Source organism: Vicugna pacos, chromosome 25 (assembly GCF_048564905.1).
Source record: "Vicugna pacos chromosome 25, VicPac4, whole genome shotgun sequence".
Taxonomy (NCBI): domain Eukaryota; kingdom Metazoa; phylum Chordata; class Mammalia; order Artiodactyla; family Camelidae; genus Vicugna; species Vicugna pacos.
In genome coordinates this window covers 10,041,726-10,064,023 of record NC_133011.1, presented here as the reverse complement: position 1 = coordinate 10,064,023, position 22,298 = coordinate 10,041,726, and the positions used below count along the sequence as shown (strand labels likewise).

General features: G+C 38.6%; 1 protein-coding gene across 2 annotated transcripts; it reads left to right on the top strand.

The window, feature by feature from the left end:
• Window positions 1-45: 45 nt before the first annotated feature.
• PABPC1 (poly(A) binding protein cytoplasmic 1) lies at window positions 46-16,387 on the top strand. 2 transcript variants are annotated; one of them, XM_072949520.1, is made up of 16 exons: window positions 46-204; window positions 315-543; window positions 3,551-3,744; window positions 3,937-4,052; window positions 6,143-6,273; window positions 7,887-7,981; window positions 8,367-8,504; window positions 8,716-8,811; window positions 11,880-12,152; window positions 12,392-12,482; window positions 13,107-13,217; window positions 13,325-13,479; window positions 13,995-14,079; window positions 14,591-14,721; window positions 15,288-15,381; window positions 15,940-16,387. In XM_072949520.1, exons 2-15 carry the CDS (start codon window positions 351-353, stop codon window positions 15,378-15,380), a joined length of 1,902 nt encoding a protein of 633 aa, XP_072805621.1. In that variant the 5' UTR covers window positions 46-204; window positions 315-350; the 3' UTR covers window position 15,381; window positions 15,940-16,387. The 2 variants fall into 2 exon arrangements, with proteins under 2 accessions (XP_072805621.1, XP_072805620.1); XM_072949519.1 differs by having other exon boundaries at window positions 6,143-6,282.
• Window positions 16,388-22,298: the final 5,911 nt, after the last annotated feature.

Here is a 22,298-nt window from a genome sequence, read left to right as displayed (position 1 = left end):
AGACTTTTATTTTTTTTCTTCCTCTTTTATAAAATAACCCGGTGAAGCAGCCGAGACCGACCCGCCCGCCCGCGGCCCCGCAGCAGCTCCAAGAAGGAACCAAGAGACCGAGGCCTTCCCGCTGCCCGGACCCGACATCGCAACCCTCGCTCCCCAACCGGCAGCCGGCAGCCAGCGGCAGCGGATCGACCCCATTCTGCGGCCGTTGAGTAGTTTTCGATTCCGGTTGATTTTTGTCCCTCTGCGCTTGCCCCCGCTCCCCTCCCCCCGGCTCCGGCCCCCGGCCCCAGCACTCGCTCTCTTCTCACGGAAAGGTCGCGGCCTGTGGCCCTGCGGGCAGCCGTGCCGAGATGAACCCCAGCGCCCCCAGCTACCCCATGGCCTCGCTCTACGTGGGGGACCTACACCCCGACGTGACCGAGGCGATGCTCTACGAGAAGTTCAGCCCGGCCGGGCCCATCCTCTCCATCCGGGTCTGCAGGGACATGATCACCCGCCGCTCCTTGGGCTACGCGTATGTGAACTTCCAGCAGCCGGCGGATGGTGAGAGCCGGGCCCGGCGGGCGGGCGGGCGGCCATGAGGCTCAGGCGGCTGCGGCAGGCGGGCTAGGCCGGCGGGCCCGGGGGGAGGGGGCGGGAGGGCATGTCACCCCCCACCCAGAGCCAGCAGGGAGAGGCTCGGGCGCCTGGACTCCGGTTCCCCGTGCCCGCGGCACCCGCGCAGCCGGCAGCCGCACGCCCCTCGCACGCCGGGCCACTTCCTCCTTTGCGACCATTTTCTGGGCCTTAGCGGCTCTCAAACTTTAGGGTGATGACGCGCCGGCAGATTGGGTGAGATTGGTTTCTTCCGCGGCGCTCCAGCCGGTAGCTGCCGGATTCTGGGGCGCAGAGCTCCGAGCCCCCTTCCCCGATAATAGGTGGAGGCGCTCCCACCACCCGGGGCTTTTACCGGCGCCCCAGGACCGGGAGGAAGTGCGTTTCGGTGCTTGAAAAATACCACGTGTTGAGCCCTGTAACCTCACAGGCCCGAGGCCTGTTCCTGCTACTGGCCCAATCGCCTGGGGGAGCCACGGGAACTTAGAATAAAGTTAATATGGTGTTCTGGTGGTGGCTATCAGGTTTTATGATTTCATTCTTAACTTGTCAGTGACTAATGGTTCTAGAAGTGTAAACGTGCTTTGGGGGTTTTCCCCTAGTTGAGGCATTTCTCACTCATTTCTCACTCAGCATGAACAGCAGCGTAGGAGGAGGGGATGTGGAAGATGACCCTTTTGAAGGCCATCATTTTCTCAGGCAATTAAGATCGTTTTGGGTTTTTTGATCAAGTTAGTTTCATAGTACTGGTAATTTGTTCAGAATATTTTTTTCCTTTCTGAAACAGTTTCTACAGTTATGAGGGATTTTACTTTAAAATGTTCATCAATTTTGAGTGTACTGTGGACTGGACCGTTATAGTAGTCCAGAATATCTATACATTATTGGGAAAGATTGGTCACAAAGTAACAGAATTAGCTTGAAATTTATGGGGAAAAGATGCAGCTAACCTTGTATTTTTGATTTGAAGTTAAACAGTTGCAGAAAAATCCAAATTTTGGCAAACATAAGAAATATGGCCTGATGAGTTGCCAGGATTTTTCTATCTGGATCAATTGACTAGAAAAATAATTTTCACTTGATTTTATGGCCCAAGTTTGCCCTTTTTCCAGGCTGCTTGAATACATGTCAAGTATAAAATATGAGGAATTTTTTTTGTAGGAAAGGCCATAAGGGTAGGATTTAAAGTTACTTCATTAACAGATCTTGAGTTATTTAATGATCAATTTTTCACTAGAGATTTTGGGGTAGGCAGGCTATTTAGTGACACCGAACCAGAAGTTACAAAACTGCACTGCAGGTTTCTTGCCCTTTCACTCCATAGGCAGTAGCTCCAAATGTCACTCTGTAACAGTTCTTCCCAACTGTGGACAAGGTTTATCACAGAATGGAAGATGAAATAAGATCAGGGAAGATATTTTGGGGGCAAACTAGGGTTGACAGAGAAAACTAGAATAAATTCTAGAGCCTATAAAATGGAAATTCTTGAAAGTGGCTGTTATTCTTTCTAAATTTAACAGTTATAAGTCTGAAAAAAACAATTCTTAAAATTTCTTGGGATTTGAAAAGTTGAACTTCAGGTTACCATGGTTACAGTACACTATTAACAGTCTGTGCCAGTAGACCAGTACTGTAACTGCTCAAAAGAAGGTAGCATCTTTCTACCTTCTATTTATTTCATTTTTATGTATACAAAGTATTCTCTTAAATTTTCCAGTGGTTTTCAATTTTCCCTTCTCTTATTTGTTGCTACATTTAGAGTAGTTTCTGAAAGTGACCAGTTTAATAGGAAGAGGTGACTCATTCAAAAGAAGCTCAAGCAAAGTCAGCTAAAAAACTAGGGGAGCTGAGTAGGTGTGGTCAGTTGATAATGAGCTGACAGCTGATTGTCACTATCTTCTAGAAACTGAAACTTTCATTTATAGAAAGAAGTGGCCGGAAAATTTGCCCTCTCATTAACTTCACAGTTAAATTAGCATGGAATTTGTGAAAATTGGTGTTTCAGGACTTCATTCAAATGGACTGTGTTCGCCCTTGTTAGGGACTAGTTTTTTGTACTTAAAGATACATTTTTCCATTCGGAGTCTGAATTTCTTTAACGGTACAGGTGCACATAATTTGGTCCTTCATAGACTCTGAAATCATAGGATAGTTTAAGTTTTCTAGCACTATCCAGAAATAATTGATTAATCATGAGTTCCCTGAGTAAATAAGTGATCTAAGATAAAATTGGTTTTATATGTAAATAAAGTATTATTAGTGAATTGTGAATATTGTAGGCCTGGTATTTCAGAAATTTTGTATTTTACTAAAGTGAAGTATGCCCCGTTTCACTAGTTTTTGAAGGCCTGATTCACATCTTGATCTGAATGGATAAAGCCTTTCATGTTTTTTACCTTCCCATGGGAAGTTAAGCCATGAATCATTGAAATTCCCCCAGTAAGTCAGGGACTTTTTTTTTTTTTTTAAGAAAATGGACTGTTTTTTTTTTTTCCTTTTAATAATACTGACGGTGATAAGCAGTGAAACAGTCAGTTTTGCCAAGTAATAGGGAAGAAGTTTAAAATGCTTGAAAATCCATAAACTACTCTGGGTGGTCTGCGAGTGTCTTTCATATTGCTCATTAAGCAGATTGTGAAGGGGAATCTCGGTTTTAGGTTGACTAGGATCAGAAAGGTGCTTTTAATTTCATGGCAGTTAAAGGAAGAGATTGTTTCAGAAATACATTAGTTATCAATAATATGTCATCCAATAACATTGGGAAATTTGGGGTTTCTGTTATTGTGTTATACAATTAAAATCTAGACTGGTATGAGTTAAGGTCCAGCCATTTTGAAATGTAAAGAGGTAGAGGGACCATGTGCCCAACCATTCCCTCTCCAGTAGTTTATAATAATTTTAAGTTGGATGTAGAAGTTTCAAAATAACGTTTACTTTGAAAATGTCCTTTCTGCAGCGGAGCGTGCTTTGGACACCATGAATTTTGATGTTATAAAGGGCAAGCCAGTACGCATCATGTGGTCTCAGCGTGATCCATCACTTCGCAAAAGTGGAGTGGGCAACATATTCATTAAAAATTTGGACAAATCTATTGATAACAAAGCACTGTATGATACATTTTCTGCTTTTGGTAACATCCTTTCATGTAAGGTAAGCAAAAATGTGACAAGTAAACATACTTACAGTGTTTTAGCTACTTGTAGTTTATTCTTTAAACTAGCAACTATGCTCTCTGTTAATGGATATCTTTATTTCCCAAATGGCTGACAAGTTATCTCTGAACTCTGGAAAAATGTTAAATCAATAGCAAATAATGAAAAATTGGTATACATTTTTCCCTAGGTGGTTTGTGATGAAAATGGTTCCAAGGGTTATGGATTTGTGCATTTTGAGACACAAGAAGCAGCTGAAAGAGCTATTGAAAAAATGAATGGGATGCTTCTAAATGATCGCAAAGTGTAAGTATAAACATTTAATCATACTTCAAATCAGTTTTTAATAGTTCAGATCAATTCATTCATTTTACAGGTAATATATTCTTAAGGAGATAGAGCTAGAGTGAAAATTAATAATACCACATTTTGGTGGATGTTATAATTGTTTTTCCTCCATATTTAGTGTAACATACAAATAACAGTGAACTAATATGATTGGTCAGCATTCAAACCGAAAAGAAAAAGACAGGGGAAGATAGGTATGCCGGGATATAAATAAAGCTTTCTAAAATAAGTGCATAGTTGGAAAACCAGGAATCCAGGCAGAAACTTAATCATAATTCCCAAGGTAGTGATTAGTCCATTTTGCATTCAAAGCTGTGGCTGAAATAATTTGCCTGTATTTACGTGCTGGTATGACAGATAAGCTGGGATGCAAACCCAGTGGTCTAAATTTAGAGCCCATGGTGACCCTTGGCTGTACTCCCACAGTTTATTGATGGTAGTTTAAAGATTGTTGTTTCAACACCTTTTGGCACCCTTCCCCATGTAAAGATAAATTGGGATTAAACCAGAATGGTTAATCTTTCCTGAAGTAAACTTGTTCTTAAAAATTGCAGACTTAAAATCATGGCACTGATGAAACCTATAAGGCTGATTCTGCTACAGGTTGTAAAAATACAGATCTTATGAGCCCAAAGAAATAACAAATCTCAAATTTTTTATCCTCACAACCGGTGGACTTTGCTTAATTATCTGAGCAAACTCAGCCGTAAAGTCTTATTGTAAGCAATATGTGACTTCATGTTCTGTATGAACTGCAGTGATTGCACACAAAGTGGGCTTGGTTCTTACAAGTCAGCTACATCACTCTTCAGGTGTGGTTCTTATAAACCGCTGCATCAAGTGGTGTGGTCAGTCCATACATGAAGAAGTCATGCCCATGGTGTTAACCTGTTTGAATTCTATGTCTGTTGCATGATTAAGGAAAGACTTTGTAATATGTAAAAACTCCGTGTAGTCTAGGAAAACCAGCAGCTCCTCAGTGTGAACAATGTTTACAAAGGCTAATTCTTAAAAATAGTACATCTTTAAATGAGGGGAATATTCAGCGTCATAAGTATTTCCAGATGAAAATCTTACGACTGTTGGCAATGCTTTAGAATGGAAAAAGATTGAAATAACTTGATTCGTTGTTGTTTTGAGTATAAAGTTATAAAGCCCTTTTGGAAAGCAGTTTGTAGGTATAAACTTGAGATCATTTATATACCCTTGAATGCTGTTTCTGCAGCTCTATCCTATGAACAAATACCAAAGTCTCATGAAGTTGCGGCATTATGTACAAGGCAGAAAGTCGTGCTGTCCACTATAGAAAATAATGTTTGCATTGAGAACATTTACAAAACTAATAATGTGGGAAAGTACTGCCATATAGGGTGTGGGGTCAGGAGTTAAGGAAATAAAATTATGGGAATCTCCTGTGATAAATTGTGCTGAACTAGTGTTCTTAGACACAGAAAACAAAACAGTCTATTAAAAGTCGGTCATGATTTGGGTGGGAATATGAGAGGGTTTTTTTTTTCCACTTTGATGTATATTACAATCTTTAATGACACATGTTCTACTTTTATATTAGGGAAAAACCTAAATTTTTAAAACACATTTTGTTGATAATGCTGCAAAGGAATTTCTTCCAGGCTGTTGTGTGATAGAGTAGAGAACCTGATAGTTTAAATTTCTATTTTAGAAGATTGCAAACAAAGTGTAAGAGCCATGTTGAAACGGCAATGATGGAAAGCCTTTGTATCTTCTCATTGGCGTGCAGGCGTACACCCACTCGTGTACTGATGGACAAATCTCCTTAACCCTGGTTAGCTAAAAGGGAAGGAGAGGAGTGTGTATTAAGAAAAGCTTTATGTGATTGTAGTTAAGAGGTTTGTGCTTACATTTGATAGTTTCATTTCTTCACTTAAGGCCCTATTTCTGTTTTATAGTGCGCTCTTTATTAAAGATCTGAAATTATCAGTAACTATTACAGAATCAATGGTCAGTCTTAATTAACCTGAATGTCATAGAATAGAACCTAATTTTATAGTTCTTACATATTTTATTAGATTTGTTGGACGATTTAAGTCTCGTAAAGAACGAGAAGCAGAACTTGGAGCTAGGGCAAAAGAGTTCACCAATGTTTACATCAAGAATTTTGGAGAAGACATGGATGATGAGCGCCTTAAGGATCTCTTTGGCAAGTTTGGTAATGTGTCTGAATTAAATTTTTATAGTCAGTTCTGAGTAATGCTCAACATTAAGTTTTGGCTAATTTATACTAAAAAATGAATGAGACTTAACATGGTACTTTAAAACATTTATAGTTACTTGGATTAAGCTACTGATAGTCCATTATACTACAGGGTAGCATATAAAAGTTCTATCCAGTTTAAAGGTTAATAGCACAGTAAGGTATCACTGTAATTGAAACAGATTTTTAAAGGTTTTGCTGTGTTAAATTGTGCTGGGTTTTATGCACCTACAGATCCCATCTCATCAGAGGCATTGCTTGTGACAGCCAATGTAGGTTGGAATGTAGTCTTTAATTATGGGACAGGATAATTGTCCAGCTTTAGGATATTTTGGCCAGTCTCAGCATCACGTTTGAGCAGTTTTTTTAAGTGACTTTCAAAGACAAAGATCCATATTTTCCAGTGATAGCTCCTTGGGATGGCCTTTTGAATCCATGGGATCTTAAACTGCTCTTTTCTTGAATTTCAGAGTAACTTCATTAAACTCTAGTTATGTACTTGATCAGATGATGAACTTTAAAATTGTGGTCTTGCAGATGATTTGCTTGCCCCTTATCCTTTGCTTTCCTTTTGAACTTAAGCAGGTGTCCTTCTTTTCCTTAAGTGTTTCAAATTGTAAAGAATTAGGAAATTGATATTTTTCTGTTGTCAAGCTGGCATGCCACATTGAACCCTCTACTTTGAGCAAAAAATTTCAGTTTGCACAAAGATAAATTGTATAAGATGAGGAAAATAAGTGACATCATTTCTTGCATCTTACTCCAAATAGTGGCTGCTGGCTTTTGTATATTTCATGTCTTGTTTCTTCTGTTTTAGTTAGAAGCTGTTTCTAAAGTTGGATTGTTAACTATCCTTAATGAATAAATGCTGTGTGGGTTGACCATCAATACGCAGATTTGTCAGATATTTTCTTGGCTGTTTTCATAGCCAGTTGGGAAGTTTAGCTTTAGGGCAGAGGCACATTCAAAAGAAACAGTATCTGTTCCCATATATCTTGTAATTTCTCTGTAGTCATGTGATTTTTAACCCTTTTCCCCCCACCCACCTGAGATAGTACCCACTTCAGTTAAGTCTATTTCACTGACAGAGTTGGGGGACGATGTGTCTTCAGAAACATGCCACTCCCTGCAGGTGATTCTGCTGTGTCTTCCTAACGGGCAAACCCTGTGTTTCCTTCTACTCCCTGTTGAAAATCAAGTGAGCCAGGGCTCAAAACCTTGTTAAAGAAAATCAGACTGTTTTAAAATAAGCCATCTGTTTTGTGCTAGTGCTAAGAATAAAACTGCATCTTTTACAGTTGTCTAAAACATATCTCCTTAAATGGAGGAATGCTTCAGGGAATAGAATGTTAGCTTCTTAATAGAGAGTCTTTAAGGAGAGTATTCAGTGCCCATTGTTGGAGAGGGTGGTTAGAGGAGGAATAAATTTCTGGGGGCTTGGGATTTTATTTTAATCTCCATTTTTATATTTTTCATTAGTTTATATATTGAAACTTGAACTGTATAAACTAAATGTTGTATGGAGTATCTTTTGAATCATGTGAAAAAAAATTTTTTAGGACCTGCCTTAAGTGTGAAAGTAATGACTGATGAGAGTGGAAAATCCAAAGGTTTTGGATTTGTAAGCTTTGAAAGGCATGAAGATGCACAGAAAGTAAGACTTTAAATTTTAAAATAAATGTATTTATATATTTATTTAAATGTAAATATATTTTAAAATATACTAATCAAAGGCAGTGTGAGTTTTCTGTATTTTATAGTAAGAAATGGGTGGTATAAAGTTGAGTTGCTCTTGTATTGAAAGATACTTGCATACCAATGGCTATTCTAAATGTTTGTCTCAATGTGTATTTTGAATTACTTGAATCTTATATATTAGTCTTGAGAGTGTAAATAGGGAATCTATACTGTCATAAAACCTGTTTATTTTTGTGGTGGGTCCATCTTCAGCTTTTATAATCTAACAAATATCCTACATTGTTAAAAAATGAATTTCTGTATTGCCAGTTAGTAATTAAATTTTTTGCGATTTCTGTAAGGCTGTGGATGAGATGAATGGAAAGGAGCTCAATGGAAAACAAATTTATGTTGGTCGAGCCCAGAAAAAAGTGGAACGGCAGACGGAACTTAAGCGCAAATTTGAACAGATGAAGCAAGATAGGATCACCAGATACCAGGTTCGTTTTTTAACTGAAGAAGCAAAAATAAGACAGAGATGACAGCTATTTTATGTTCATTTCAGCTACTGCCAGGTAACTGGGGGGTTTGAGAGAAGAAAAGGAGAAGAAATGTGGGCCAAGCATGGGATAAGCTAATAGGAAGTGTGTTTCAGTACCACTGTAGTTCGCTTTTTCCTTTTTCTACAGTTTTTTTTTTCCTCTTTTTTAGGGTGTTAACCTTTATGTGAAAAATCTTGATGATGGTATTGATGATGAACGTCTCCGGAAAGAGTTTTCTCCGTTTGGTACAATCACTAGTGCAAAGGTAAAGCATATGATGTGCTTTTTTAAGATTTGGGAAAAATCCGTGTACATAGATGAATTTGTATAAATTTCATATTTTGTCCTGGAGAGTTTTTCTTTCTTTGTAAATAAATAGCCAGATAGTTTTTTCTTCCCTAAAAAAAATCAGTCTTTCATTTTTCAGAAAATCATGTTTTTGTTTCATTGCTACAGAAACTTATATTCAGATTTGACTGGGATGTTGTAGCTGATTTATTTTTTGAAGATAATGAATTCTGAATTCTTTCCTGAGGAAGGCTGTGTTTAATGACCATAGTTAGTAATTGATCATTATATGATATGCACGGTTCTATGCTCTGTTAAACTAGTTATTTTACTGGTTAAAGAAGGCAGTCTGTTAGGGAACCATAACTGTTTCCATCAGGTTAATTTATGTTCACTTACACAATTCATTCTGGGGAGTCAAACTTAAAGCCCACTAATAGTAAAGACAGAGCTCATATACTTGGTTTATTTGAAATCAAAAGTTAAGAAATACAGCAGTAAGATTCTAGTTTAAATTCTGGAATTTTGATGTAAGAACCTCTGCTTAGGTGTGTTTTTCTGGTGACCATGGTCCAGGAACCCTTCTGTATATAAAGTTTTATGCATGTGTATTTCGGGGCGGGGTTGGGAAGTGTGTCTAAAACTTTAACCAGATTCCCAGAAGAGCACAGGAAAAATTAAAACGCAGTGCTCTGGAATGAATGACCTCGTGGCTTATCTTTTATCTGCTTGGCAACCCCATTGACAGAGGAAACTTCTACAATGGTGAGGAAGTATTGTCGGCACAGTAGAGGAATACACCTAGAAGTGAAAGTGATGTAGTTGTCCTGTGTTTTATTCAGCCAGTGCTTTTGTGTGATAGTATCTATTCCCGAGTGTGTTTATTTCAGTATGTTCCCTGAAAATCATTTAAATTGAATATTGTCCATCAGTTTATTTCAAATGTATGCAGCACGTGTGTTTTACAAAGAAGGGTCTTTATTAAGTCGTTTTTGAGAGGTCCTTTGGATCATAATATCACTGTTGGCAAGGAGGTGAAAAATTTGGCAAGAATTTATTCTGGAGGAGGAGGTCATTATGGTAATTTGATAATGTTTGCTGAAAAAAACAAATTTATCAAGGCAGAAGGGTAAAAAGTAGAAGGTGACCCCTCCCTTCTTTTTCAGTCTCCAAAAGTAGTTTGGCCTCCCCAGATATTTTCCATGCTTGTGCAGTTCTTGTGTACATCTAAACAGTTTAAGGATCATAGTATACATATTCTGCAGTTTGCCTTTTAACTTAACAGTAGATCTAGGTACATACTAATTTCAGGTGTTTCTCATTTTTTGGCTAAGGGCTGAATAGTCATGGTATAGATGTACCATAACAACTCTACTGTATCTGTGTTGTTGAGCGTTTGGGTTGCTTCGCATGTAAGCACTGTTAGACCCACATGCTAATAAATATCCTTATACATATATCTTTGCACACATGTCAGTATTTATGAAGTTCTGGAATTGAAATTGCTGGTTAATGGGTATGTGTGTTTAAAATCAATACGATTGTCCAAAAGACTTAACAAGGTAAATTACTACTAGCTCTGTCAATTTAGTAGAAAATGGTATACATCTTTTTAAATAAGATGTGCTTTTCGTGTGTTTACTGGGTTTGCCTGTTCTTGACATGTTTTTGTATTGCATTGGTTATCTTTATTGATTTGGGGAGAATTTCACGTCAGCCCTATGTTTTATATTGCAAGTATTTTCTCCACATCTTCCACTTAAGATTTTGGGGTTCTTGTGTCATCTTAGATTTTCCCCGTATTTTTGCATTTTGTTTTCAGATTCAGAATCTGGCAATTGGATTTTTTTCAATGAGATATGAATAAGAGATCTAACTTAGTTCAAAATTATCCCTGTGTACCATGTACTGGATAGTCCAAAGTCTGTCTTTTCCTCACTGTTTTAAAGTGTTAGCTTCAACATACTAAATTCCTATAATTGCATGGGTTTGTTTCTGGACTCTGGTTTTTTTGTTGTTTTTGGGTTTTTTGAGGGTTTTTTTTGAGATATAACTGACTTAAAACATTATTTCAGGTGTATAACATAATTGGTATTTGTATATATTGCAAAGTGATGGCCACAGTAAGTCCAGTCAACATCCATTACCATAGTTACAAAAAGTTTTTTTCTTGTAATGACTTCAAAGATCTATCTCTTAGCAGCTTTCAAATATATAATACAGTATTATTAACTGTAGTCCCCATGTTGTACATTATACCCGCATGACTTATTTTATACTTGGGAGTTTGTACTTGTTAGCAACCTTCACCCCTTTCCCCCAACTCCCTGCTTCTCTGGCAACCACCAATCTGTTCCCTGTATCCATGAGTCCAGTTTTTGGTTGTTTTGATTCCACATTTATGTAAGATCATTGGACTCTGTTTTTATTGCTGCTTGGTTTGTCCCTGTGCCACCAGCATGCTATCACGGTAGCTGGATAGCATGCTTGTGTGCATTGCAGGGCTAGTGACGTCTTTGCTTCTCCTCGTTGCTTGTTTAAAAGATCTTCACAGTCATTGGAAGCTTCCTGAATATTGTTTATGTTCCCAATATTTATAGCCCTTATGGTCCTGAATGTGAAATTTTTTTTAAATGTGGATCTTACAAAGTTCAACCACTTTCCCTTCCTCTAAAGAGTAATAAAGCATCTTGTCAGCTTGAATTGCTAGAATAGTCAGATTTTAATTGTGTTTCTAGTGGTGCTTAAGTTTAGTAGGCCTTCCATGTGCTTAGAAACGAAACCTTAATATTGAAAATCGATTGACCTGAAAGTTGCTATTGTACCTCCACCACTTTACTTCCTCTTTTGCTTGACTAGGATCATGCATGCATGTAGTTTACCCTTAATATTTTGGTATTAAGGGAAAAACTACGGAAAACATAATGAAAGCATTGACAGAGTTTAGTTAAATGTGAGTCCATGGCTAAAACTGACTAAATAGTAATGTTCTCCCTTCTGTGCCTCATCCTACCATTGCATTAATCTTTTTTTCTCTTTTAACAGGTTATGATGGAGGGTGGTCGCAGCAAAGGTTTTGGTTTTGTATGTTTCTCCTCCCCAGAAGAAGCCACTAAAGCAGTTACAGAAATGAATGGTAGAATTGTGGCCACCAAGCCATTGTATGTAGCTTTAGCTCAGCGCAAAGAAGAGCGCCAGGCTCACCTCACTAACCAATATATGCAGAGAATGGCGAGTGTAAGAGCTGTGCCCAACCCCGTAATCAACCCCTACCAGCCAGCACCTCCTTCAGGTTACTTCATGGCAGCTATCCCACAGGTAGGTTTTAGAAGAAAACGAATACCTCATGCAGGTTTTCCTATTCGGTCATTCTAGTATTTTGTGCCCCCCCCCAAAAAAAACTAATAAAGCCTTAGGATGAAAACGTTAAGACGTGAATTACAGTTAGATTTGGAAAGGACTTACTGGGTGAGGATCTGCTAGATGGTTTGAGAACGTATAATTGGTTGCATTATTTGCCTTTTTCTGAGGCTGATACATTTGCTTGCTTCCTGCAGACTCAGAACCGTGCTGCATACTATCCTCCTAGCCAAATTGCTCAACTAAGACCAAGTCCTCGCTGGACTGCTCAGGGTGCCAGACCTCATCGTAAGCTCTTTTTTTTTCCCTAGGTTGTGAAGGGTTTGGACTAAAAACAATACATGAGGCAAATTTGCTGTTACATCCCCACAGTATGTTAACTGTTGCTTTTCATAATTTATGGTTACAAGTGTTCATTTTGGGGATCCTAACATTTTGTATTTTGAAAAGAAGCATAAAATGCTTCACCATTTCTGTCTTATTTTGAGAGAGTAACTTCAGTGCTGGTTTGATTTTCCTTTATGACAAGTTTGAGAATGCATCCAACTCAATTTTGTATTTTTAAAACAGGCAGTAGTTGTAAAGATCTTATTTTACGAGGACCAGGGTCCAGGCATTTTCAGCCTTATCCTATGGAACAATGCTGTATTGCAGAACACTTGAGGCCAGGTTCATGTATTGTGTTCAGCTATTAATAAGTACTTGTTTTTGTATGAATGTAAATTTTTTATTAACTGATGCTCTGATCTGATAAGTCTGGGGGAATGGCAGATATAGGAGGCTAAGGTTTTTTAAATGGTATTTATATTTGATCATTTTTAGCCTTTTGTGCAAACCTCAGTTCTAAAAAAGCAGCATGAACACTTTTGGTGAGTTTTTCCCGTTAACGTGCATTCATATCTTTAAATGTAGCATTCCAAAATATGCCCGGTGCTATCCGCCCAGCCGCTCCTAGACCACCATTTAGTACTATGAGACCAGCTTCTTCACAGGTTCCACGAGTCATGTCGACACAGCGTGTTGGTGAGTCTTACCTTAACCTTTCCTGTAAACGTTGGTCTCCAGTTTGAAGTAGCAAGGTGAATACAACCTTTTTTCTTCTCTTTTTTTTTTTTTTTTTTTTTTTAAAGCTAACACATCAACACAGACGATGGGTCCACGTCCTGCAGCTGCTGCCGCTGCAGCTACTCCTGCTGTTCGCACAGTTCCGCAGTATAAATACGCTGCGGGCGTCCGCAATCCTCAGCAGCATCTTAATGCACAGCCACAGGTCACCATGCAGCAGGTGTGGGTTTAATGATTTCTTCATAAAGATGTCAGTCCTTTATCACAGTCAGACATTGAAGACAGCTATATGGTACAAGAGAGATTAAGCTAGCTAGAACATCTTGTTAATTGAGGTCTCGTTAATTGGTAGTATGTAAAAATGTCTTCTATACATCAGACTCTAGGAACTAGACAAGCATTCAGCAGTCCGCATCCTGAAGTACTTACGTGACTTGAAAATTTTGTTTGGCATAGTTAGAAGGAAGGGTGAAATAAAGTTTAGTTTGTGATATTTGGCTTACCCTTTTTTATTTGAACTCTGGAACTGAGACTGTCATTGATCATAATAGAAATATGGTTCTAGAGTATATTCTAGATAAAAAAGAAAAGTCAGTGTCTCATGTGTTCATAATATTTGAGCACTTAGCTCACCCAGCTTCTGTTTGTGTTCAGATAATTGTCTTTATATCCAGTGATTTTGCAGTGATGACTGTTTGTACTTTAAACTTAGGAATTTTCCTATTTTCTTTCTAGCCTGCTGTTCATGTACAAGGTCAGGAGCCTTTGACTGCTTCCATGTTGGCATCTGCCCCTCCGCAAGAGCAGAAGCAAATGTTGGGTAAGGACCTTTGTACCACCCAGTCAGATAGGAAGACACTTGCACCTAAAAATGACACCTGGGGTGGCAGGCTCTGAATTGGCATGGGTGATTACACCAGTTTGCCTGCCTAATTAATTTAGAGTCTAGAAAGCTATTAAAATGTTGCCTTTGATGGATAGGTTAATAGGGCATTACTTGCCATGATGGAATCCCATCACATTTTTGGAAGAAGGAATCTGAAACAGATGAGTAAACCACTCTGATTTTTGTCTGAGCACAGATTTAACACTTTAATAGTAATATAGCTTCCTTTTTTTTCTCCCCGGCAAACGGATACTGCCAAGAATTAATTGCCTTGTGGTGGATCTTAATCTGTTTTATAACAGTCTTCTTATGAAAGATACTGAAGTGGTGGATTATGGGTTAGCATTTATTTGCTATATATGAGATTCTTAAACCCCAGTTTTAATATGGTAGATGCCTTAAGACATTTTTGATTGAAGGAGTTTTTGAATGTTTTTGTTCCTAGGTGAACGGCTCTTCCCTCTAATTCAAGCCATGCACCCTTCTCTTGCTGGTAAAATCACTGGCATGTTGTTGGAGATTGATAATTCAGAACTTCTTCATATGCTCGAGTCTCCAGAGTCTCTCCGTTCTAAAGTAATTTAAATTCATCATTTATCTGGCAGCTTCTTAACTACACATTCTTTTATAGAACATTTATAAGTGTTTTTATACAAGCCATACACAGTTCTAAGAGTTTTATAAAATATTAATTATAAATCCTGATAATAACCTATGGTGCTATTACCCCCATTTTATAGGTGGGGAAACTGAAGCATAGAGAGGTTGGATAATTTGCCCTGTGCGCACACGGAGCAACTAGTGAATGGCAGGGCTTGTCTCAAATCCAGTCTCTAACTCCAGCGTCCACGCTCCCTTATCTGTGCTGCTGCTTTATCGGAGGATGGGGATATTTGCTGCTATTTCTCAACTTTGGGGGATTTTTGGTGGGGAGAGAATAAAAGATACAAGAGGCTCACAATTCTAGAGCAGTGGTGGAATGGAACACGAAAGATAAAGATTGAGTTGGAATGTTTTTTTAATAACAGTTCTTTCCACTTTCGTCTGAGAAAAGGAGTTTGCCTTTGTTGGCCAATGTGTTGTCAGTTCAGAATTACCTTTTAATGACTACTTTTGAGAACCAATTTGTTTTCCTGTTTCAGGTTGATGAAGCTGTAGCTGTACTACAAGCCCACCAAGCTAAAGAGGCTGCCCAGAAAGCAGTTAACAGTGCCACTGGTGTTCCAACTGTTTAAAGTGAGCCTTCCCCCTGTGTTTCTGGTTTGCTTCATCTATTTTAACAGTTTGAACATATTTTGAAATAGAGCAACATCTCATTTTACCATTAATCCAAATGTATTGCTAATTTTTTTCAAAGAGAAGTACAAATACAATAATTAAAGGAAATTTTACCTGTTATCCTGGGGGTGATGCTTTCAAACGTTTTGTATAGTCATTTGTATCAGATGTCTTTAACGGGGTCGGCTCTTTGCATAGCTTATACATTTTCTTGGGTGGCAGCAGTGACAGTTGCCTTTTGGCCTGTATTGTTGCTATGTGAGAGCAGCCACAGCCAACACATAAATAAATAGAAATGGGCTGCAGACTGATTTGGCCAGGGGCATTACTGCTACCAAGCCAGTACTGGTCCTCTTATTTTTCTTCGACATAATACTATGCAAATTTAAGGTATGCAATAATATATAAATGTATGTATCACTTATGTAATGATCCATTCTTTTTAGTGGTTGGGATCATTAAGTTTTGTCTCAACAAATTCAGTGATCATAATCTTTTTCTTCCCCGTATTTACAGATTGATCAGGGACCACGAAAAAGAAACTTGTGCTTCACCGAAGAAAAATACCTAAACATCGAAAAACTTAAATATTGTGGAAAAAAAACATTGCAAAATATAAAATAAATAAAAAAAGGAAAGGAAACTTTGAACATTATGTACCGAGCAAATGCCAGGTCTAGCAAACATAATGCTAGTCCTAGATTACATATTGATTTAAAAACAACAAAAAACTACAAAAAAATAGTAAAATATAAAAACAAATTAATGTTTTATAGACCCTGGAAAAAAGAATTTTCAGCAGAGTACAAAAATTTAAAGCATTCCTTTCTTTAATTTTGTAATTCTTTACTGTGGAATAGCTCAGAATGTCACTTCTGTTTTAAATAACAGAATTGATAACTGAGCAAGGAAACGTAATTTGGATTATAAAATTCTTGCTTTAATAAAAATTCCTTAAACAGTGCACAGTGATTTTATGCTATTTTATTTACCTTTGTAGCTGACCTCCGTAAATAGGTGATAAGCTGAAATTGGCGTAAGAACCTCTTTCATGAGAAAGGTACTGTTATTTTTCAAAGACGTGTCAGTTTTATGGAAAAGAAGCATGGGACAATTCCTCTGTTGCATTTTCTGAATTTAGATTTCCATGTGAATTTTTGAATCAAGGCATGTATTTTTTGTTAAATGACCTTAACATCTTTTGAGGTGATGCCAGTTTGACTATATGTTGTTTTCTAGGCTGTCAAGGTAATTAGCTTAAAGCCTCATTTATGTGGTATAAAACAGTAACAATTACTCTATTTGTTGGAGAGGAGGGTGTAGGTAATAATAAAAATTATACCAAAGACTAGCTGTATTAAATGTACCAAAGTTAGGATTAGTTTTAAGCCTTACTTTTTAAAAGACCTTTAACTTGATAGTTGATGATTGTGACTTATCTCAGTCTAATACCTTATCCAAAGTACGTCTACATCTGGAGAATGGATTTAGAAGATCAGGACTGGGGCCCAGGGCCCAGGACATCTGCATAAAACAGATACCCCTGGCTGTTTTAATGCATTTTTGAGAATGGTCTAGTTTTAATCTCTGTTCCATTCTTACACACATACACTACCAGAGGCAGGTTTCTAAATTGCACATCTGATTATCTAATCACCATGCTAGAATTCTCTCAGTACTAACTCTTACCTTTGGGAGCAGAGAAATCCAAGTACAGCCTTGGCTGTGACAGTGGCAGCCCTCCCTGCATGATGAAGCCTTACAATACTCCTGTTTCTGGAGTGCTTTTCACGTCGGCTTCTTTTAAAACTTGGGAGACACACAAGTCTCACCTGGTACCCCGTGGCTTGAATCGGTGCACCTGGTAGGCATTGTAATGATCATTTTGTATTTTGCCTGACCGCAGTCTTGCCCTTTAAGGGGCCGGCAGTTCGTTGAGATAAAAACAATTTTTCTGAGTCACCAAGAAAGCTTTCCTCAGTGCTTTAGAAAGGCAGAGAAGTAATATTCTGTATCTCTTAAAATTTTAGGACAAATGGTTCAAGCCCTGGTTTTAAAGGAGCAGACTTTGTAGATACAGCTTTTAAAGTGTCTTAGACTAAAGTTCTTACGGTTGAAAACCATTCCAAGTCCAGTGTTGCAGATAGGGTTTGCACAGACAGTAGCTGGCTTTACATTGGATAGTTGGAATTTGTATTTCTTGTGTGATAAAAACGAAGATGCACCGTCTCCATCTGTTTTTGAAATGTCTGTTTTCTTAGAGGTAGCAAACTGTTAGGAGGAGCCAACAAAACTACATTGTAATTGATTTAGGAAAAAAACAGTTGATCTTACTTGATTCTGTGTTTGCAAATCCAGCTACTCACTAAAATTTTTGTAACCCCCGAAGTCAGTGCAAAGAATAGATTTCAGTCATTTGCAAACACGCAGAGAGCATTGAAAAATTTGTGTCACCTGAAACGAACGTGTTTCCCAGCTGAATCAAAAAAGCCTGCCTTATTTTATATAAACAAGTATCCTTTTCGAAGTCTGATTAGTGCCACATCCTTAACAGTTTTGTGGGTGTGGGTGTGGGTGTGTGTGTGACAGACACAGATTATTTAAGTGGCCCCCAAATCATACTGTGCTGAAGGCTGTGATGTCCTTTGGATAAAATGTTAGATAAGCTTCATTTGAGCATAAGTTGCAGAGCTGTTGGCTATGGGTTCTGTGTTTAATACATACTAAATAAGGTGTCATTAGAAACACATAAAGCTATGTATCTATTGTGAAAATGTGACAGGCTTACAGGTACGAAACCCTGTTATTTCCCTTAGGGCCAATGAGTCAGTGTTTACTAATTTCACTGTTAGCAAGACTTCACAAAACATAACTGCCACAATTAACGAGAACTGACTAGTTGTATCTGATAAACATATGGCTCATAGTCTATAGTTTATTTTAAACCATCCAGCTTTGTGCAGCATCTGAGATGAAGCAGAATAAAGCAGCAGACACTACTACCACAGCTTACGAGGCACATGTATGGCTGCTTCTATTGGAAGATTTGAGACAGACTAAATTGAAACATTTTTTCTGTGGGTAGTAGGTATAATGGCCACTGGGAGACTGCTTTTTTAGCCTAGAATCTCCTTTTCTTTAGTTCAGCACGTACCTTGTGTGGATGAAATAAGCTACAGTGATGTGCCTTGTTTACAGGGTACTACCTTTGATTATGCTTCTTTCTGTCCTGTCAAGCTAATGGATCACAAATGAGTGACGTTTTGGAGAGTACTTTTAAATTCGCTTATTCTTTTGATGTAAAATTATGGTCCCTATTCATTTGCAGTGAGTAAATGACTTTGAATAGGATCTGGATACTGGTGTTTAGTATGTGCATTCTCCCTGTAAGACCAGTTCTCATGGAGACAAAGTAAAACCAGAAGTTTGGCTCAAGTTGGAAGCAAGGTGGGTGGAGCTGGCCAACACAGTGGCCAGCACCGTCCAGCTGTGATGGTCCAGTGCATGCTGCTCTGCTGGAGACCAGTTGGATGGATTCCTGTTTCCCTCTTTCTAGTGACCCACTCTTGTCTGAATATAACCTATCCCAGACCATCTAAATTTAAGGGTTGTTAGTTACTTTGATACATCTCAGATGTCACTTTGTGTTCTCAATCACCTAGTTACAAGTGCTGTGTATACACACGGTAGTATATGGGGGTGACTCAAATTTTACGTGTTGCTTTTTTTACCTGTCCACAATCATGGCAAGTTTGGGGGGATTATCTATAAAGATAGAAAAATGATTTATTTACTGTTATTAACAGTGCCCCCAGAAAATGTGAAAAAACATAGGTTATTCATTAGCCTGCAATAACATTCTGTAGAGAAAAAGCTCTTCACATTACAAGAGTACTTTTTAGATTCCACAAAATAACCGTTGATAAGGTATATATGAGCAGATGGATTTGTGATTGGTGATGGGGTTTTGTTTCAAAATAACCCCAGCCCCAAGTGAAGTAAGTGTGGTGCTTGGAATATTTTATTCTCATTTTCAAATTGCCGGGTAAACATACCAGACTGACATTCTAAAGTATTTTGAATATGTGTCATCCCCCAAATACTAATATTTCCCAAACTACTGAAATCAAAGGCATGACCATTTTCTGAAGTAACAGCATAAAAGTTACAGTAATGTAAAATGAGTCAGATGCTAAATACATCCTTTCAATCTTTAAACTTAATAGTTAAATAGATCTAATTTTTTGTAGGTAATCACTTACAAAATGTTGGTGATTATTTACAACACCATCTGTCATAGGAATGGGGCTCGTGTGCACCAGGAGATGGCAGTTACGGGCACCTGTGAACAACAGGTATTCTTCAGACAGGTGGGGCATTGTTCAAAACAATTTTTTTTTAAACATTGAAAAGCTTGCTTTTCAGTATTGAACATGTGCTACGTGTTTACTTATCCAGTGAAGTGTTTTACAGGCATTATTTCATTTAATTCTTACAACCACCCTGTGAGATTGGGTCAATAACACATTCCCATTTTACAGCTACGGAAACAAAAGCTTCAAGAAGGTTAGTGACTTACCCAGAGTCACATAGTAAGTGGTGAAGTTGGGATTTGAATCCAGATCCTCAGGCTCTGCACTTCATGCTGTTAGGCTTTGTGTGAACAGCCTGTGAACTATGAAAAAGTGAAGTTCCACAAACTCTCAAGTAATGGGGCTACCTTCAGCCTAGGGCTGGGAGACGGAATGACAGGTGTACCGAAGCACAGTGGTAGTAAGCCAGAACAGATGGTTTTCTGTTGTCACATTTTAGGACAGTCAAAAACTAAGCGAAAGAGAAAGTCATCACTTAGAAAAAAATTTCAAATGATGTCTTTAACCAAGCTGAGCTTAAAAATTCTAAATCAGAATATTTTCCCTTCTTAGCATCTTAGATTGCCTTGGAATCTCAGACATTTCCTTCAGCAACCCTGTGACATTTTTTGAGCTTATTCACATTCTCATTCTAGGGTCTCAGAATTCACAAATGGACTTAACTAAGACCTTCTAATTATCATAAGAGTTTTTATAAAACTTGTAGAATTAACCTTCTGATCACACATTGTACTTCTTTGCCAGTTAGGAAGATACCGATCTTTTCTCAACAGCTATCAACAAATACGTTAGATAAAATGCCAATTGCTGTTGCCAAAGAAGAAATTTTCAACAAATTAGCTACGTTCTATTTAACTAACACATACTGCTAGTAAGTGGCAAAGCCAAATCTACAACTCCAGTCTCTCAGACTCCAAAATCTGTGCTATTAACTTTCATTTTGTTTTAGTTTAACTTTTATTTCTCTTGCTAGTCCTTTATGCTAAAAAAAAATCCAACAGAAGGAATTCTTTGTATTTTCTTTACCAGTTATATTAATGGATATTAATTTTAAAGGACAGTTTTGTTTTTTTCCTTCTCATTTAAACTTAGTTTTCACTTGGTCTCAGATCACTAAAGTGATGTCAGAAGAATCATGGTTGTCTAAGTCATCCCTCTTTTGTCTCCTTTTATAACAACTAACTAGACATCTGTAACAGAAGTGCCTCTGCACATTAAGGGGCACACCAGCCTACCTGTGCCAAAATTCACAGTTCCTTAGTAAGCGCTGCCAATCGACAGGCTGGTGATCCTGCCCCTTCTCCACCAGCACTTGCCATGATGGGGGTAAAAAGAGCCAGGAGAGTGCAAAACTGGGCAGATACCCATGAGCAAGAGCAAACTGGAGGAAGTTCAGCCTGCCTGAGGGGAGATTCCCACACACAATCAGAGCAGCGTAGACACAGAGATAAGTTTGGATGCAGAGAAGAGGGAAGCACTCACGAGGGCAGCCCCCTCCCCAGGAGGGCACTGCAAGGGGCTGGGCTTTCCGGTGGTAGCAGTGGCAACCTCTAAGGGAAGTGGGGACCTCACCCACAGAGGAGGTAGGTGGAAGCAAAAGTGGTGAGTGAATGCCTGGCTACCACAGTTGTGCGGGGTTTGGCTGGAGAAACCCACTTCTCTCCAGCAGCACCCAGATTTCTGAGGCGGGAACTTCATGATGGAGAAAGGAAAAAGGTAAGGAAGCATGTAAGAATATCAAAGGGCATTAAAGAAATTCATTTCCTGATGTCTGTTTCAGGACTTCAGCAGAAAGTCCACCCACAAACTTTGGAGGGTATCCAACTCAAGGATCCCCACCGCCCACTTCCAGCCAGGCTGTAGGCACCCCCCACTGCCCCAAGTGCCAAACTCATTTCCACTCTGCTGCCAACTCCTTGTGCACACTCCTGAGTGCATCCCGAGCCCACTCCAGTAGACACACACAACAGGCCGAGCTCAGTGGGCAAAGGAGAGAACCACAATCTTGAGCTATAGAGCTGCCTGGGATACAAAAGAAAGGATTCTAATAGCCAGCCTGTTGAATTTTAAGAACCAAAGAGGACATAAAACCCTAGTTAAGAAGATGACTGCTGCTTCAGATGCAAAAACTGGAGTGCATACCTACAAACGTGAAAAATCCAGGAAATACGGTATCACACACACAAAATTCTCCACCAGCTAAACGCAAGGCACAGAATATTGACATCTAACTGACAAAGAATTCAAAATAGCTTTGATGAAGAAATTCAGTAAGCTACAGGAAAACTCATAATTCAATGAACTCAGGAATAAAATTAACGAACACGAGTTCTTTACCAAGATATTTCAATTATTAAAAAAGAACCAAAAAAGTTCTGTAGCTGAAGCGTTAAATGAACAGATGCATGAAGAATGCAGTAGAGAGCATTAGGAACAGGGCAGACCAGATGGAAGAGAGGGTAAGTGACCTGAAGAAAAATATGGTAATGATTCTGTTAGAAG

Coding starts and splice junctions, on each gene's coding strand:
- PABPC1 (XM_072949519.1), top strand. CDS start 351: ATGAACCCCAGCGCCCCCAGCTACCCCATGGCCTCGCTCTACGTGGGG. Junction 544..3,550: donor CTTCCAGCAGCCGGCGGATG/GTGAGAGCCGGG, acceptor TCCTTTCTGCAG/CGGAGCGTGCTTTGGACACC. Junction 14,080..14,590: donor AGAGCAGAAGCAAATGTTGG/GTAAGGACCTTT, acceptor TTTTGTTCCTAG/GTGAACGGCTCTTCCCTCTA.